The 15,950-nt window shown below is 37.8% G+C and overlaps 2 protein-coding genes across 6 annotated transcripts in view; both read left to right on the forward strand.

Annotated features, from left to right (window-relative positions):
• Positions 1-1,935: 1,935 nt before the first annotated feature.
• On the forward strand, positions 1,936-7,413 carry LOC103380095 (transmembrane protein 53-A). Of its 5 annotated transcripts, none has more exons than XM_008311896.3 (4): positions 1,936-2,620; positions 4,820-5,089; positions 6,282-6,528; positions 6,719-7,413. In XM_008311896.3, the coding sequence occupies exons 2-4, from the start codon at positions 4,865-4,867 to the stop codon at positions 7,078-7,080; spliced, it is 834 nt and encodes a 277-aa protein (XP_008310118.1). In that variant the 5' UTR covers positions 1,936-2,620; positions 4,820-4,864; the 3' UTR covers positions 7,081-7,413. The 5 variants fall into 5 exon arrangements, with proteins under 5 accessions (XP_008310118.1, XP_008310120.1, XP_008310121.1 ...); XM_008311898.3 differs by lacking the exon at positions 1,936-2,620 and adding an exon at positions 2,636-3,731; XM_008311899.3 differs by lacking the exon at positions 1,936-2,620 and adding an exon at positions 2,636-3,472.
• A 1,839-nt stretch (positions 7,414-9,252) lies between these two features.
• The window catches only part of rbm28 (RNA binding motif protein 28), a 29,965-nt gene continuing 23,267 nt past the window's right edge, over positions 9,253-15,950 (forward strand). The window contains exons 1-17 of the mRNA XM_008311901.2: positions 9,253-9,609; positions 9,749-9,898; positions 10,330-10,415; positions 10,500-10,575; positions 10,664-10,756; positions 10,838-10,909; positions 11,044-11,134; positions 11,244-11,446; positions 11,538-11,604; positions 11,892-12,001; positions 12,088-12,161; positions 12,248-12,383; positions 12,891-12,955; positions 13,076-13,234; positions 13,322-13,471; positions 13,567-13,641; positions 13,720-13,849. Of these exons, the coding sequence (XP_008310123.1) occupies positions 9,492-9,609; positions 9,749-9,898; positions 10,330-10,415; positions 10,500-10,575; positions 10,664-10,756; positions 10,838-10,909; positions 11,044-11,134; positions 11,244-11,446; positions 11,538-11,604; positions 11,892-12,001; positions 12,088-12,161; positions 12,248-12,383; positions 12,891-12,955; positions 13,076-13,234; positions 13,322-13,471; positions 13,567-13,641; positions 13,720-13,849 (1,855 nt within the window). The 5' untranslated portion in view covers positions 9,253-9,491. The remainder of the gene's footprint in view (positions 9,610-9,748; positions 9,899-10,329; positions 10,416-10,499; positions 10,576-10,663; positions 10,757-10,837; positions 10,910-11,043; positions 11,135-11,243; positions 11,447-11,537; positions 11,605-11,891; positions 12,002-12,087; positions 12,162-12,247; positions 12,384-12,890; positions 12,956-13,075; positions 13,235-13,321; positions 13,472-13,566; positions 13,642-13,719; positions 13,850-15,950) is intronic.

Below are 15,950 nucleotides of genomic sequence, written 5' to 3' on the forward strand. Positions count from 1 at the left end.
AGGGAAAATATCCATGATATCCTTGAAATCCCTTCAATAGAGTTCTACCAATGGACTTCCACTCTTCTTCTTGCCACTTAGGACACAGAGATGGAATCCTCTGGTCCTCCCCTTCAGCTGTATGTTCCAGTAGCTCAGTCCAAAATGCAGCGTACACGTCTCTTGAGACACCATCTACGTCAGTTCCCTTTTCATCAATGTAAATGTATCTCAGTTTATGTTCGAGAAGTGCTGAATTCTTGAATTGGCCTATCATTTCCTCTAAAAGATTGACCCTATGAAGTGTAATGGTGATATACCCAACATCATATGAAGCTGTAGAACTACTTGATAAATCACCTGTAGATGCTGGATCTTGAGTGCTGATGTTGTTCTGGGAGTGAGGATCGATGTGATGATAAGGTCCTCATCGACCTCCAGGCCTGGTTGATATATCAAGGTGTCATCCATTTGGCCAGTCGTGGGTTCTCCAAGATAGGGGCCAAGAATAACCTCAGATGTCTCTAAGATTGCCTCTATTTCAACAGTTTGGATAGGCTGCTCATCTTCACATTCCTTATCCTCATTATCCTCATTTTCATTCATTTTTTTTAGTGCACAGATAAAATCTCAACACTCCCATTCTGAGCATGCTGTACAGTTCTCCAACTGTAATAGCTTCATCAAAAAAAGCTTCCTCCTGATAGTCTAATATGTCGTGATTAAATTCTTCAAATCTTCCTAATTTATTTTATCCATTTGGGAAGAAAATGTCTTTGGCATACTGTAATATGTCCTTTTTTTGGGATTCTTTGGGGACATCAAGGGTTCTTTACCCTTCACGAACCTCCCACACTGTTATCAACAGTCGAACAACAGCAACAGTGCCATCATGTGTACAATTGAGGTACCGTACATTAATTAAATGCTCACCATATGGGCAGTACATATATCTTAGATTTCCCAAACGTACGTACTGAACATGTTTTTTATGTATTACCCTGTATGTATTTATGTGCTGCAAAATGCCTTTTCGTTTATTTAAATACTATTTTTTTTCCTTGTAGGCTAGAAAAATGAAAATATTGGAAATTAAAACAGTTTTAATGTTTAAAGATTGGATTAAAAAATCCGCGATGTACTGAGGGAGCAAAAGTAGAATCGCGATATAGAGAGGGACCACTGTAAGGTGAAAGTTATCACGAAATAACATAAAACTTATCACGTAATAACGTAAAACTTATCACGAAATAACGTGAAACTTATCACGTAATAACGCGAAACTTATCACGAAATAACGTAAAACTTATCACGTAATAACGTAAAACTTATCACGAGATAACGTGAAACTTATCACGTAATAACGCGAAACTTATCACGAAATAGCGTAAAACTTATCACGTAATAACGTGAAACGTATTACGTAATTACGATACTGAGCCAATTTCTTTTCTCAGTGTGGCAGCAATACGCTTCCGTAGTTTTCCTCTTCTTCTGTACTGTTAGATGAAACTCTGCAGGCAGCCATCTTGGTTTTCTGGTTACCTAAAGCTGCTACCATATTGGTGTAGTTTGATCACGTGTCGACCATGCCACCTCTTGCGACCCAAAATCTTTGAAGATGCTAGTTCTGTATAAAATGCCTTGTTATAAAAAATGGGCACATTTTTTGTGATGAACTTTTTGCTGTAAGCTTAACATAACTTTTTCTTTTTATGAACTAAAGAAAGTGTAGTTCGCAGACGTCGGAGCGGAATTCAATTTCTGAAAGATTTTTTTGTGGCTCACCTTGCGGCCTATTTTTAAGTGTTAGATTTCCCATGCACTTTGAAAAATCTGTGGTTTTTAGTTTCACAATTTCTTACTGATCTTACTGAAGTATTAATTTAATGTATAAAATCACAAATAATTCACAGGAAATTATGTGATGACAATACCCTGTGTTTGCCCTGTAAAATTGTAAAACGAGTTTACATGTTAGTGACATTTTTTCCTTAATACTAGTAGATGTTGCATATGATTTTGGGATGGACTTGTAAAACACTGTAATCATCATGTTCTGTAAGATAATGGAAGTTTAGCCTTACCTGCAGTTGTTTATTATTAAAGTCAGAATTTTGATTTAAGATCTAAGCACTTGCTTTTCTACGAATATTGTGAAGCTGTCAAAAGTTCAAACCAGAGCCAAGTTCAAATGATGGCGTCATTGCTTTTTAAACCACGATGTTTATGGCTGCATTATTAAATTGCCAGTGGTCAGCAGAAAGGCATTATTAGAAAATAAACAAAACAACTTTAGCATGTCCCCTCCCGTATCCGACTCCGCCCCATCCTTGGCGAATGTTACTTGGATGACCATTTCGCCATTTTAAACTTGGCTACAGTCGAGCTAAAATACTGTTGTGTCTCGGGGTGGTTGGCTTAACTATTTTTGCGCAAATTTGTTCATGTTAAGTTCGTTTCAAATACAGACATGTACATGAAAAAGCGTAGATAGTGATTTCAACAACAACCGAACACCTTGAAACACTGCTTGCTAAAGCTAACTAAAGCCATTAAAACCCCACCGCTGTGCAGCTAACTGGAATTTCTTTCTTCACTAACAAACGTCAGTGAAACTTAAACTTGCCTAAAGCAACAGGTTAGTGACTTTATGGAATGTAACTCAGTCATAGCTTTGTCTTGTTCAGTGTAAGATTATGAATAGAATAAATACGAGTACATAAAAACATTTAATCGGGTCAACGGTTATGTATGTCGCAGAAATGTAGTTTTTCATTGAAAAAGGACATTTCAGGTCGGTAAACATTTTAAGAACTGTCGAAAAAGTCACATTTGTTTTAGGACTACTATCATAACACCCTCTTACAAATATTACTGCGAAATTTACACCCTTATTTACACTCAAAATAAAATGTCCAAAACGTAGCAGAATTCAAAATGCATTCTCGTAACTTTCGTAACACATACTGTGGCTTGACGTTTAAACATCCATAGAATTTCCGGAAACTGCTTTTTTATGCATCTTTTCCTCGTGAGGTATGTTTGTTGTGTGCTAAAACATGTTCACCGCTAAGTTAAATCAGTTTATAAAACTATCCATTCCAACATCCTACACCAAATACATTCTTCTTACCGTGTTGGCCAAATGACAAAACAATAAAAGTCTCCAGCATCTGAACACGAAATAAATTGAGTTTCATCCATAAATAAATGATTGGTTTGAGCATATTTAAATAATCGTCCGAATATTAAAACTCAATTATTAAAAAATATGTTTGCGGATTAATTTAATCAGGATATGCCTAGTCTTCACAATTTCATCTTCCGGTTATCCTGTTGTTTTGCCACACAGGGGCAGTGTTACCCTAACTGTCCTCTGTTAAATCTCCAGCTAGAGCTGTTACAACAGGGTAGACAAAGTGGGCAATTTCTCAAACTGGAAGGAAGTACCCACGAAGAGTCGATTACTTATTCTGCAACAAGGATAAGTGTATGTGAAAGATGCTCGGTGTTGTCATAATTGTACTTTCAAAGACCCTAAAAGACCCTCACATTAATTTGCTTTAAAGTGCCACAATAAATGGTTTTCCGATAATCGTTATTACCCATGATGCATCGCGCCACTGGCCATGTTGTGCGACAAAAGACGTAAACAATTGATAATGACAACAAAATACAAGAATATTAAATCGTCTGAGGTCGATCAGACGGAATTGCTGTATAGAGATTAACTGGACACAATTACAAAGGCAAGATACTTGGACAAGTTGAAAATAACGGATGTAAAAGACCCATACGAAATCAACAAAGCTGAGTGGAAGCGGGCGTACATTGAAAATTAGCCAGACAATGTATATAATGCGGTATTTATTAACACAATAATACAGCGTGTTAATGTAAAAATCACAGTGGCATGTACGGACGTGTCTTTTGTGAACATCATTAGAATAACAGTTTACATGGAGGATTTACGTTTGCATTGTGTGCATTTGTCATGTATGCAAAGTGCATTTTGATATATTTTAATTTTATTGACATTGAACATATGAATTAAATAAAAGTATAATGTAATTACCCGAAATAAAGTGTTCAGAACAGACTTTGTAATGCCTTTTGCTTGGATCTGGGTTGAAATTAGCACGGTTATTACGTAAAAGCCATAGCATCCTTCTTTCTGTCGAAATATCCTCCGTCAGCTTCCCTAGGTCGCTTTATGTCAAAAAACTTTATCTTGCGATGACCATTACCAGATCGCTTGGTAGAACCCCACATAACACAGGTATTTACCATTATCGGCGTTCTTTTATGTATTTAATATCTATCTATACGCTCTTTTGCCGCAAAAGATGGTGGACTACAGAACTATGGGTAGTAGCGTGACGTCATCGGAAAACTATAGGAAAATGAAAGGACAGTCATTAGGAAGAACTTAATAACTAAAATTTCTAAAGTGGGGTCTTTGAACGTTTTTTGTATGTCTTTAACAGTAGTAAAAAAAATCTTAATTGTTGAAAGCAAATAATATACGCTTACACTACGCAAACAAGGCGTGGTTTCAGGTTAGTGTACAAAACATAAGCGCAAATACATAAATAAGTTGACCCAAAATGGTTTAAAAGTGAGTCATTATACATTTTACAGGTTTTAAAGCACACTGTGGTTACTAACAGGGTTGTATAAACATTTATATGTTGCAATCTTTATAAATGAGTAAATAATATGATATTTGTGATATGATACTATTTTGTTTGTAATTTCTTTTGGCAATCCACTTTGCTTTAAATTATGTTGAATGTTGTGAAAATGTAACTCTTACCTAATTCCTTTTTTTCTACAGACACAAGATAACCTTTTTATATTAGAAAACCTTTAAGCTAAAACCATGTTGGCTAGGACAGCCTTGAGCAAAGGAATTACCGCCCACCGCCTGAGTAAGAATGTCACATTCTACATGAATACAGCCTCTACAGATCCAGTAGAGAAATCAGAAGAACAGAAACCCCTAATGCTGCTGCTTCCATGGCTAGGCTCACGTCCTCAAGCCGTGGCCAAGTATTGTGATATCTATTTCCGCACTGGCTTTGATGTGCTTGTAGTAGAAAGTGAGGTAAGGACAGAGTAAAATGAGGACCAAGAAGTTTTCCATGTATAAATTGCATCTTCTGTTGGGACTGATTCTAGCCTTTCTTATAATCCTCAACATGATACAAATATTGGCGGCATGTTTGTAGTGCAGCTGAGTTTTGTTGGTTATTGTGTACAAAATTTTATTTTAAAATAACATGCTTTGCACACTGATTAATTAAATAGCAACACAATGAAAGTAACATTAAAGCAACAAATGCCAGTTTCTGTTTAGATTTAAGGTATAAAAAACAAGAACAATTAATACCTGCTTTCCAAGTTAAAATATTTACATAGATGTTAAGTTTAATTGAGTTCATATTTGCTATACCTGTTAAATCAGTGTTTCACAACTTTTTTTAGTCACATGCATATATATTCTCATGAAAAACGACACAGCACACCACCAAATAAAAACCTCACAAAAAGTATATGTAATGAAATGTAATAATCTTCTAGTTTAAATTACCCCATAATTGACTAAAATCTTGGCCTGTTTAGATAAAGAAATCGTGATATACTAGCAGGAATTGAAGAAACACACAAAAAGATCTTCAGAAGCTGATTACTTTTTTTTGTTTTTATAGCAATGTGCTGCCACCTCTGCATTACATCACAGCTTGGTCTGACCTGTTCCTGTTCCAAATGATTTTGCGTATACTGTAGATGTGGAATTTAGATTGTCTGCAAAAGACAAGTCAGTTTTCCATGCATTGTTACCAATGCATGGAAACATTTACCGATCTTTTATAGATGTCTTTTGTACTAAGTATAAATTTGGAATTCTTAAAGTTATAGATTCTGTTTAATATACCGTACTTGCAGTATGACTAAAGTATTTGGTATTGTACAGTAATATGTTATTCAAGTTACATTTATATAACCTGCACATGTACCTTTTTTACCAGCTACTGATATTGAAACTAATGTGCTTTTTAAAGAAGTGTTGTAAGTGCAGTTACAACTTCATGGTCATTTATTGTTTTTGTAATCTCACTGTGTTGTAGAGTTAATATATTATGGTAGAATATGTCATCCATAGTGCCAACTTAATTAAAGCAAGGTTTGCTCTAGTTTCTGGAGATTCTATGTACCGATGTGGCAGCACCTTCGGTATCATTTTGAGTTGTATAGAAAAACTGTAAGACAAACTCAATATATCCTTCAATCTGCAGGTGTATGAGTTCTTGTGGCCACGCTGGGGTCTGCAACATGGGAAGCGTTTGCTTGAGTTACTCAACAGTGAGCGCTTTATGTCCCGTCCTCTGCTCGTTCATGCCTTCTCCATAGGTGGCTATACATTTAGCCAGTTCCTGGTTCACATCTCAAAAGACACAGAGAAATATCATGCGCTTACAGAGAGGATCAAAGGCCAAGTCTTTGATAGCTTGGTGGTGGGATCGCTGGAGACAATGGCCACAGGTATTAGAATTTTTTAGTTTTTACTGTTTTTCTTTTTGTCATCGAAGTTTGGTTTGTGTATGAATTTGCTGCTCCCACTTTTCAGCCACATTAATGAATTATTGCTTCTCTATTATGATTAGGATTTGTGCATCTTTCTAATGCATTTGAATAGCAAAGGATGTCACATGTTTTTTCCCCCTCTCTCCAGGTGTTGGCAAGACTGTGTATCCCCGAATGGAGAAGCTAATAATAAAAGCTAGCATGCTTTACTTTGGTATGTTCAAACAGCAAACTGTGGGCTTCTTTAATGCAAGCATTGACGTATTTTGGAACACACCTGTCACTGCTCCTGCATTGTTCTTCTTTTGTGAGAATGATCCCTTAAGTCAGGCAAAAGCTTTGGAAGAACTGATTGTGTACTGGCGGAAACGTGGCATGAACATCACAACAAAGAAATGGAATAATTCAACACATGCAGGTCACTTAAAGAGGCATCCACAGGAGTATCTGACCACCTTGCAGTCTTTCCTCCATTCCCTCAACATCACTCCACTGAAAGCCAAGATGTGAGGTGTTTTAACCAAAATTGAAAGTTTTTTGTGCACCACTTTTAAAAAAAACCTGTTGGGATGTTGTTACTTATATTTAAAGGTTGAGTGTATGTAAAATTGTGAGAATAAGGCTGTGTTGAGGGGATGTGTAAGCCTGGCTTATCGTTGGCCTTAGTTAACTATAATCACTATTTTTAACAACGGGGAGAGTTAATTTATGTGGAATACTGCTGCAGTGAAAATTGATGATTGATCAGTCAAATATACTAGCAGCGCTTGTAGTGCTAGGAATAAACCATATTAGAGCATTGTGTTTCAGTATGTGGTCTTCATTAAAGTCATCAAATGATAAGCACAGTTTTTGAAATATATTTCTGTTAAAAAAGGTAAAACCTTTTGAAGCTAATCAAATTGCATTTTGATATGCATCGGCCAAAGACTTGATATGCTAACCTGTAAGATAAAAAGACAATGATAATTTCTTTTTTTCCAGGTTGAAAACCATGTTTTCTTTATGGACCTGTGCCAAACTCAACTAAAAAAACTAAGTCCCACTTGAGCTCTACTCATGTTCTACCATTCTCAAACTGACAAGTTCATTTAGGGGAATGGCAATTTTCTTAACAATATGTCCTTAAGGGTCATATAACTGAACATGATATTGATCTCGAAAGTAACCCACGTTTTGTTTTTGTTTTTAAAGAAACAAACCCAAAATTGCAGACAAATTCATTGTGTCCAAAGGTTTGCATGTTTTTACAGATCTGGAGAAAATCTCTTATCTCTTATTAGAAATATTTCTAAAAAGTTTGTTCCTCGTGGCACAAGTATTGCTGAATCATCAGCCACATGGGCAAAAAGGTGCTTAAGGTTATATAATGTTGATGTTACTACTACTAAAGTTTACTGCTATGTCTGTGACCTTAATAGGTCTGTAGCTATACTTCTTTACCTCATACCAACAGTTTAACAGTAGCTGTAGGACAGACAGGTGTCATGCAGAAGCCTTGTTGAAGGACATACTAAACATATGTAAGTATTTCATGAACCAGATTAGCTGACTGTACTAGTGCTAAAGTGCACGATTGCAGTGGAACTGTTCAACAGACTTTGGACAGGCAATCCATGTCAGGACCTGGTGTAAACAAACACCGAGTAACATAAAACGGAGACAAAGTAACACTAACCGTATAATTCTGTGTTTAACCCACTTTTTTATTGAACACATGTAATTACTAAACATGTGTCTTAAGGGAATATGGAGTTGTTACTTTTTGCATGCGTGTCTTAGTAGGCATTCTGAGGTGCACCCAGTACTGCAATGTACTTAATCAGCCGAATGGACAAATCCTATTTAAACAATGGTGAAGTCATGGAGGCAATGGAGTCTTTGATAACAAGTTAATAAATGTACCTAAAATAGGCACCAAGTGGTTGACAGAATTTAGGCAAGAGGACTAAAGAGGTACAGTGGGTACGGAAAGTATTCAGACCCCTTTAAATCTGTTTGTTATTCTCTTTGCTTCATTGTAGCCATTTGCTAAAATCAAAAAAAGTTTATTTTATTTCTCATTATTGTACACTCAGCACCCCACCTTGACAGAAAAAAAAAACAAATGTAGAAATTTCTGCAAATTTATTAAAAAAGAAAAACTGAAATATCACATGGTCATAAGTATTCAGACCCTTTGCTCAGTATTGAGTAGAAGCACCCTTTTGAGCTAGTACAGCCATGAGTCTTCTTGGGAATTTAGCATTTTTAATTGTTTTCTATTGTTATTTGTGAAAAATGCTTATATTAAGCTATTGTAACTTATCTGTGTTGTTGTATTGTAACACCACAAGTGTGATCTAAAATACATTCACTTACATTATTTTTTCTTTATTCAGAGGAGAACATCTGATCACCAGTTTTGTCAAATTTAGGTCTGCACAACGTGAATCCATGCAACTTTTCCCCTGTACTCATTTGCTTTCCTCTTTATTAAGTAAGGTATCAGCATGTAACAGCAGCGCAGTAAAGATAAATTAAATAAATACAGGGAATATCAATATCAGACGCGTTTACATTTTTTGTTGGATCTCAGCCCAGAAAAAATGTAATTGTGGTGCGACGTCAACCATTTAAAACCTTATGCGCGAGAAAAACGCACCGCAGGTGTCGTACACCGCCGTGCCGATAGACGGTACTATCACTCTCCTTTTTCCGCTCAACTTCCGTTTCCGTTTAGTGTCTGTTCATGTAAACATGTGACCACGAGGGAACGGAGATATTTTTAATATAAATGATTAAGTGACATATTTCTTTTGCAACTAACTTATTTCATCTGCAATAGAATTGTACACAGTTAAATATATTCCATTCTCCCTGTACCGAGTAGTTACCGAACCAGAAAGAGTAACACTGCTCTAAGGTCTGCTACGGAGACCATGCCAGCTACAACCTTATACATAGCTTCTCTTCCAGCCACAGCTTCTAACCAGCGACTTGAAGAAATCTTCTCCGAAGTTGGCCCGGTCAAGCAATGTTTTGTGGTCAGAGAGAAAGGTGATGTTGTCGCGTTCAACAATGTTTATCAAGCTAATTGTCATGTCATGCATAGTTTTATACGTTTTTAAAAACAATCCAGTGAGTCAGTGGCATGTATTAAAGTAAATGTATCTTCACATTTAATCACATGGCGCAGGCTTAGAAATATGTCGTGGATTCGGGTATGTCACATATTCGATGGAAGAAGATGCCCAGCAAGCTCTGAAAACAATCAAAGAATACGACGGACATCGGATTTCTCTGTCATTGGCCAAAAAGAAACTAAAGGATACGGATAAGAAAAAGGGTATGTATGATGGCACTGTAACGGGAAAATACGCATGTAAGGTAGTGTTTTTTCATTTCTTTTCTATATATCTACTCAGTAAGAAGTAATGTATACTGTAAAAATAGTATATCACAAAATAGGTAATCACGGGATCTAAGGAATACACTTGACTCATTACTTTCAGTTACATGTCATCAAAGAGTCTTAGGAAAAGTTGAAATGGAGTCATTGCAGAAAAAAGTATTGTTTAAGACGGATAACAGAAATAGTTACATGTTAAATGGAGTAAAAATCCATCAATGAAACTTTGACTTGTGCATATGACTTTGGGCTCCACGTCACTAACTCAGATCAGAACAATTATTGAAAAGATTATTGGGGGCTTATTATTACAGGCTACATGTGAGTGCAGTTGCATTGTCATAATCATACTCTTATCTTTGATTTAGCCCCAAAGGAGAATGAGCAGAAACCAAAAGGCTTCAGGACGAATCAGCTGAAAGCGAAACTCATTATAAGGAACCTCAGTTTTAAGGTACTGTGCTCTAGAGTTACCTGTGATTACAGTTGAAGGTTTGAAGTCACTGAGTCCTCAGGGTAATGAGTCTATCCGTAACAGTGTTCAGAAGATGATCTGAAGGAGGTTTTTTCAAAGTACGGTGCAGTTCTGGAGACAAAAATCCCTCTGAAACCTGGTAAAATAGTAACTACCATGTCTCTGATATTCATGTACTATGAATTGTCATCTGTTATGTGCTCCTTTAATCTGTGCTTTTATTATAGATGGGAAGATGCGAGGATTTGCATTTGTCATGTTTAAAACTGTGTATCAGGCTTCCAAAGCACTCAGTGCAATGAACTTGAAGGAAATAAAAGGTAGGTGACTGAAAAACATAAAAAAAATTATCCAAACTGGTAAATTTAAAATATATTTAAATGTTTTTTTTTTCTTAACAGGGAGGCAGGTAGCAGTTGACTGGGCTGTAGCTAAAGACAAGTATATGGCTGCACTCCAGTCTGTAACTCCAGGTTATCACTTTCCTCCATGTCCTTTTATTCTTTAACACAGTAAAATTATATTGCTGTTCTTAATAATTTAGATGTATGTCAGCATTGTGGTAATTCAGGAAGTAAAAATCTAAACAACTCTGTTTATGTCACAGAAAATAAAGGTGTAAAGGACACAGCAAAACAGTCAGACCCTGAAACAGATGATGATGAAAAACAGACACAAGCTTCACCTTCAACAAAAACGTGTGAAACCTTTTTTTACCAACAAAAATGTTATATACTTTATTAATATATTTTTCCACAATATTTTTAAATAACAGAATAAGTAGATGTCTTTTTTGTTTTTCCAAAGAATTCTGAACAAACCAGATAAGCAGCATGTAAAAAAGATTCAAACTGAAGATAAGGATGACAGCAGTGAACAACACAGTGAGGAAGAGGAAGATGATGACAATGAAGCTGGAAGTAGCCTTGGGTCAGATGAGAGTCCTGTTGAGAGTGAAGATGATGAGAATGATGAAGAGGAGGATGAGGACAATGATGATGGAGAATCAAGTAAAAATTCTTATGTTGGTCTCTTGTCTTTGTTTTGTTTTTCTTTACATGATATCAATTATTTTTATACATTTGCTGTTTTTCACTGCAGCCCAAAGGAAAACCCCTAAGAAATGTCTCCCTTCAGACGTGAAAGAAGGCAGAACCATTTTTATAAGGTATGCAATTGCCTATGTCTCAACTTTTTTTTTACATACAAGTACAAATACATATTTGAAGAGTTTTACCCCCACGTTTTCATGGTACTCAAAATATTTTGACCACTGATGTGGATGAAAATTAATATCTTTTTGCGAATGGGATTAAATGCAATAGACAGAATATAAACATCTTGTTGTCAAGAAATTGTGTTAAAACCCCAAAAATGTAATTGATTTCTAATTTATACAATTCTGTTATATTTAATACTTTACCACAATAATTGTTTTTTTCCTGGCTAATTAAGGAACCTGTCTTTTGACACTGAGGAGGACGTTCTAGAAGAAGTTCTTCTCCAGTACGGAGAACTTAATTACATAAAGGTTGTTCTTCACCCAGACACAGGCCATTCAAAAGGTCAGTCAGCAGGGCTTTATTAAAATACTCTAGTTACTTTGGGTAACAACCTTGTATGTTCATGTTCTTAATTCCTGTTTTGCTAGGTTGTGCCTTTTGTCAGTTTAAGACAAAAGAGGCTGCAGACAAATGCATAGCTGTAGCTCAGGATGAGGCTGAGGTGACTTGCAATCTCACACACTGTTCATCTGCCTTTCTATTTTGTGTGATGATGTGTTTGAAGTGTTGTTTTTGTGTGTGTCGCAGAATGGTGGCATTCGTGTGGATGGCAGGAAGCTCTTAATCGTGGCAGCTGTGACCAGAGAGGATGCCACTACACTGAAGGTCAAAAAAGTGAAGGTTGAAACAGGAACCAGAAATTTGTACCTGGCCAGAGAGGGACGTAAGTTAATTATCTCAAACCACACATTTTTTTTTTCGTCATTATTGGATTTGACATTTTTAATGCATTATACAGATTTGATGTAGTATTTGAACCATTACACATTATTTTCCTTGTCGTGATATTGTCAATGCCCTTGTTTCCTAATTTATTATTTATTGTATTTTCCGGACTATAAATTGCTCCGGAGTATAAGTCGCATCCGCCAAAAAAAGCATAATGAACAACAACAACAAAAAACATATATAAGTCATTGTGGAGTAGATACTAGTACACAAGCCTAGAGTGCCCTTTTGCAGTTGTCAGTGTGAAAATGTCAAACATGTGAAATTATATATTTTAATATGTAAGTCGTATCTGAGTATAAGTCGCAAACCCATCCAAAAGATGAAAAAAGTTCGACTTATATTCCGGAAAATATGGTGCTTAGATGATGTGTTGTTAGTGTTCATAACATGAGTTTATGTTTAATATGATTTTTGGTTTTATATTTGCTTCATCAACTAGTGATTCGAGCTGGAACCAAGGTTGCTGAGGGTGTGTCTGAATCCGACATGATCAAACGAACAAGAGTGAGCATTTCATTTTTCAACACATATTTTAACCAGAATATTTGTGTGTTTTTTTTTTTTACTTCAAAATGTACTCATCAAAATAATATATTTTTTTTGTCCAAATTTTTTTCTATATAGTTTGAAGAAGTAAAGAGGGCCAAGCTTCGGGATATTAATGTTTTTGTATCAAAGACTCGTCTGTGTGTTCACAATCTTTCGAAATCCGTAGACAATAAGAAACTGAAAGCACTATGTCTTCAAGCTTTGAAGGGACTTAAGGGTGTGCGCATAACAGAGGTGAGAAATTATCTGCAGAAAAGACATTGTGTCCAGCAGGTTGTTCTTGTGTTCTGCTTTTAAAGGTTTATTTTCTTTTTTTTTCAGTGTCGGGTAATGTATGATAAAAAGCCAGTGAAGGGTCAGGCCATGGGGCGGTCCTTGGGTTATGGCTTTGTCCAGTTTCAGGAGCATGATCATGCTCTAAGGACGCTCCGTCACCTCAACAACAACCCTGACATTTTTGGGTCAAACAAGGTTTGACTTTCAAACAGTTTGTGCAATTAATAAACAGTCAACTAAGGGCAATATTTACGATACAAATTTCCTTCTAAACCTGTTTTATGTTGTAGAGACCTATTGTGGAGTTTTCATTAGAAGATTCGAGGAAACTCAAACTAAAAGAAAAGAGACAACAAAAGAACAAGGTAAAATAGATATACACAATCCTTTTGCTGTCTCGTTTTTCTTTCAGTCTAAGTGACCTTATGTTTATGTTTTTTCAGGAGTTCTCCAAAAAACATTTGTTTAAAGGAGAATCAAGATCTCAGAATCAAACAGACGAAAGCAGAAAAGGTCCCAAAAAAGGTGGATGTAAACCACAGACCACATCAGAGCTACCTGGGAAGGAGAAAGGTATGAAATAGAGGAAAGAAACAGAATCAGACAAGATTTTTGGTATGTTATAACATGTTTTTTGACTTGCAGGAATGTGTATCACTATTTCCTTATACTGTATATGCTGGTCTAATGATTTTAAGAAGATTATGTGATAGACATATGACAATATAAAGTTGTATATTGTCCATACAATACAATGTATTGTAAAAGCAGAAAGTGCTGGCACTAATCCTAACCCTTATTGAATTTCTCAATGTTGCCCTGAAGATTCTTCTATTTGATTCTCAGCTTTCATTTAGACATAGACTTAGACATAGACTTTCTTTATTGTCATTGCACGGAAACACAAAAAAATAGTGAGTCTGGCAACGAAATGTTGTTGCTTGGCAACTCAAGTACACGGTACAAAGTACACAGCTTGCCATGAGTAATTACTTGAAGTATGTCCATATACATATGTATACAGGTAGTGCAGAACAGAAAGTGTGCTGAATATAAACTAATGGTAAATATACATGTAAATAGTTCAGAAGTGTGTTGAGATAAACTATAAGGTAAATAGAAATATAAACAGTATGGGGTGACAAATGTAACAGAGTGGGCCCTTCTCATCCGTCGCAGGCTGTGCAAGCGCTGCTGGGCTTACGATGATCTCGTTTGTCTTGTTGATGTTCAGGAGCAGGTTCTTTGTCTGACACCAGTCAGGGTAATTGGCAGAGTCAAACAGGGGTCCACCGGAGTTCAACAGTCTCACAGCTTTAGGGAAGAAACTGTTCCTCAGTCTGGTGGTCCTGCTTTTGATGCTCCGTAGCCGTCTTCCTGAGGGGAGGCGGGCAAACAGAGCATTTGCGGGGTGGGTGGGGTCCTTCATGATGCAGGAGGCTTGTTTCCTGCATCTGGTGGTGTAGATGTCCGTGGTGGTGGGGAGATTGTGTCCCACGGTCCTCTGTGCAGCCTTAACCACCCTCTGCAGAGCCTTCTTCTCCGCAGCCGAGCAGCTGCCGTGCCACACGGTGATGCAGGAGGACAGGACGCCCTCCACCACACATCTGTAGAAAGAGGTTAGGATTGAGCTCCCCAGTCCAGCACGCCTCAGTCTCCTCAGGAAGTAGAGGCGCTGGTGCACTTTCCTGATCAGGCAGGAAGTGTTGGTTCTCCAGTGAGGTCATCGGAGATGTGTACTCCCAGATACCTGAAGCTGGAGACCACTTCCACCGCTGTCCCTCCAATGCGCGGGGAAGGGTGGTGTCTCCCCCTTCTGAAGTCGATGTTCATCTCCTCGTTAATGCAGAGGTTGTTTTCTCTACATCAACCCTCCCACAAAAATTTCTCCTGCCTGTAGTTGGACTCATCGTTGGCTGTGATACGTCCGACCACGGCTGTATCATCCGCGAACTTCACAATCAGACAGCTCGGATGTAGTGCCGAGCAGTTGTGTGTGAGCAGGGTGAATAGGAGGGGGCTCAGCACGCAGCCCTGGGGGGAGCCGGTGCTGAGCGTGACGGAGGAGGAGGAGACGCCATGGATCCTCACAGACTGCGGCCTGTCTGACAGAAAGTCCAGGACCCAGTTGCAGAGGGTGGAGCTCAGTCCAAGAGTGTTGAGCTTCTGTATCAGGGTCTGCGGTCTGATGGTGTTGAAGGCTGAGGTAAAGTCCACAGTAGTGTGAATTACAGAGGAGATAGCGTCCTCTGTGGATCTGTTGTTCCTGTATGCATACTGGTGTGGGTCCTCAGCGACATCGATTGAGTCCTTGATGCGGGCCATGACCAGTCTTTTGAAGTACTTAATTACTATTGGGGTGAGGGCTACTGGCCGATAGTCATTCAGGCCTGTCACTGTGGACGCTTTGGGTATAGGGATGATTGTACAGGTGGGGACTGTCGCCTGTTGGAGGGAGGTATTGAAGATGTCTCCGTCAGCTGGTGTGCGCACTCCCTTAGCAGCCGCCCAGGGATGTTGTCGGGACCAGCAGCTTTACGTGGTTTGATCCTTTGGAGGGTCCTCCTCACCTCCGCTGCGGTCACACTGAGCGGCTCTTCTCCTGGTGGAGGGGTAAGCCTGGTGCTGGGGGGGATGTTCACATCGTCGAAGCGGGCGTAGAATCTGTTGAGAG

This window comes from Cynoglossus semilaevis, chromosome 6, assembly GCF_000523025.1.
Source record: "Cynoglossus semilaevis isolate Cse_v1.0 chromosome 6, Cse_v1.0, whole genome shotgun sequence".
NCBI classification, from domain to species: Eukaryota; Metazoa; Chordata; class Actinopteri; order Pleuronectiformes; family Cynoglossidae; genus Cynoglossus; species Cynoglossus semilaevis.

Bases quoted from the DNA above. Each gene is read 5' to 3' on its own strand.
- LOC103380095 (XM_008311896.3), top strand. From the start codon at position 4,865: ATGTTGGCTAGGACAGCCTTGAGCAAAGGAATTACCGCCCACCGCCTG. The intron at 5,090-6,281 runs GTAAGGACAGAG...TTCAATCTGCAG, and splicing joins TGCTTGTAGTAGAAAGTGAG to GTGTATGAGTTCTTGTGGCC. The intron at 6,529-6,718 runs GTATTAGAATTT...CCCTCTCTCCAG, and splicing joins GCTGGAGACAATGGCCACAG to GTGTTGGCAAGACTGTGTAT.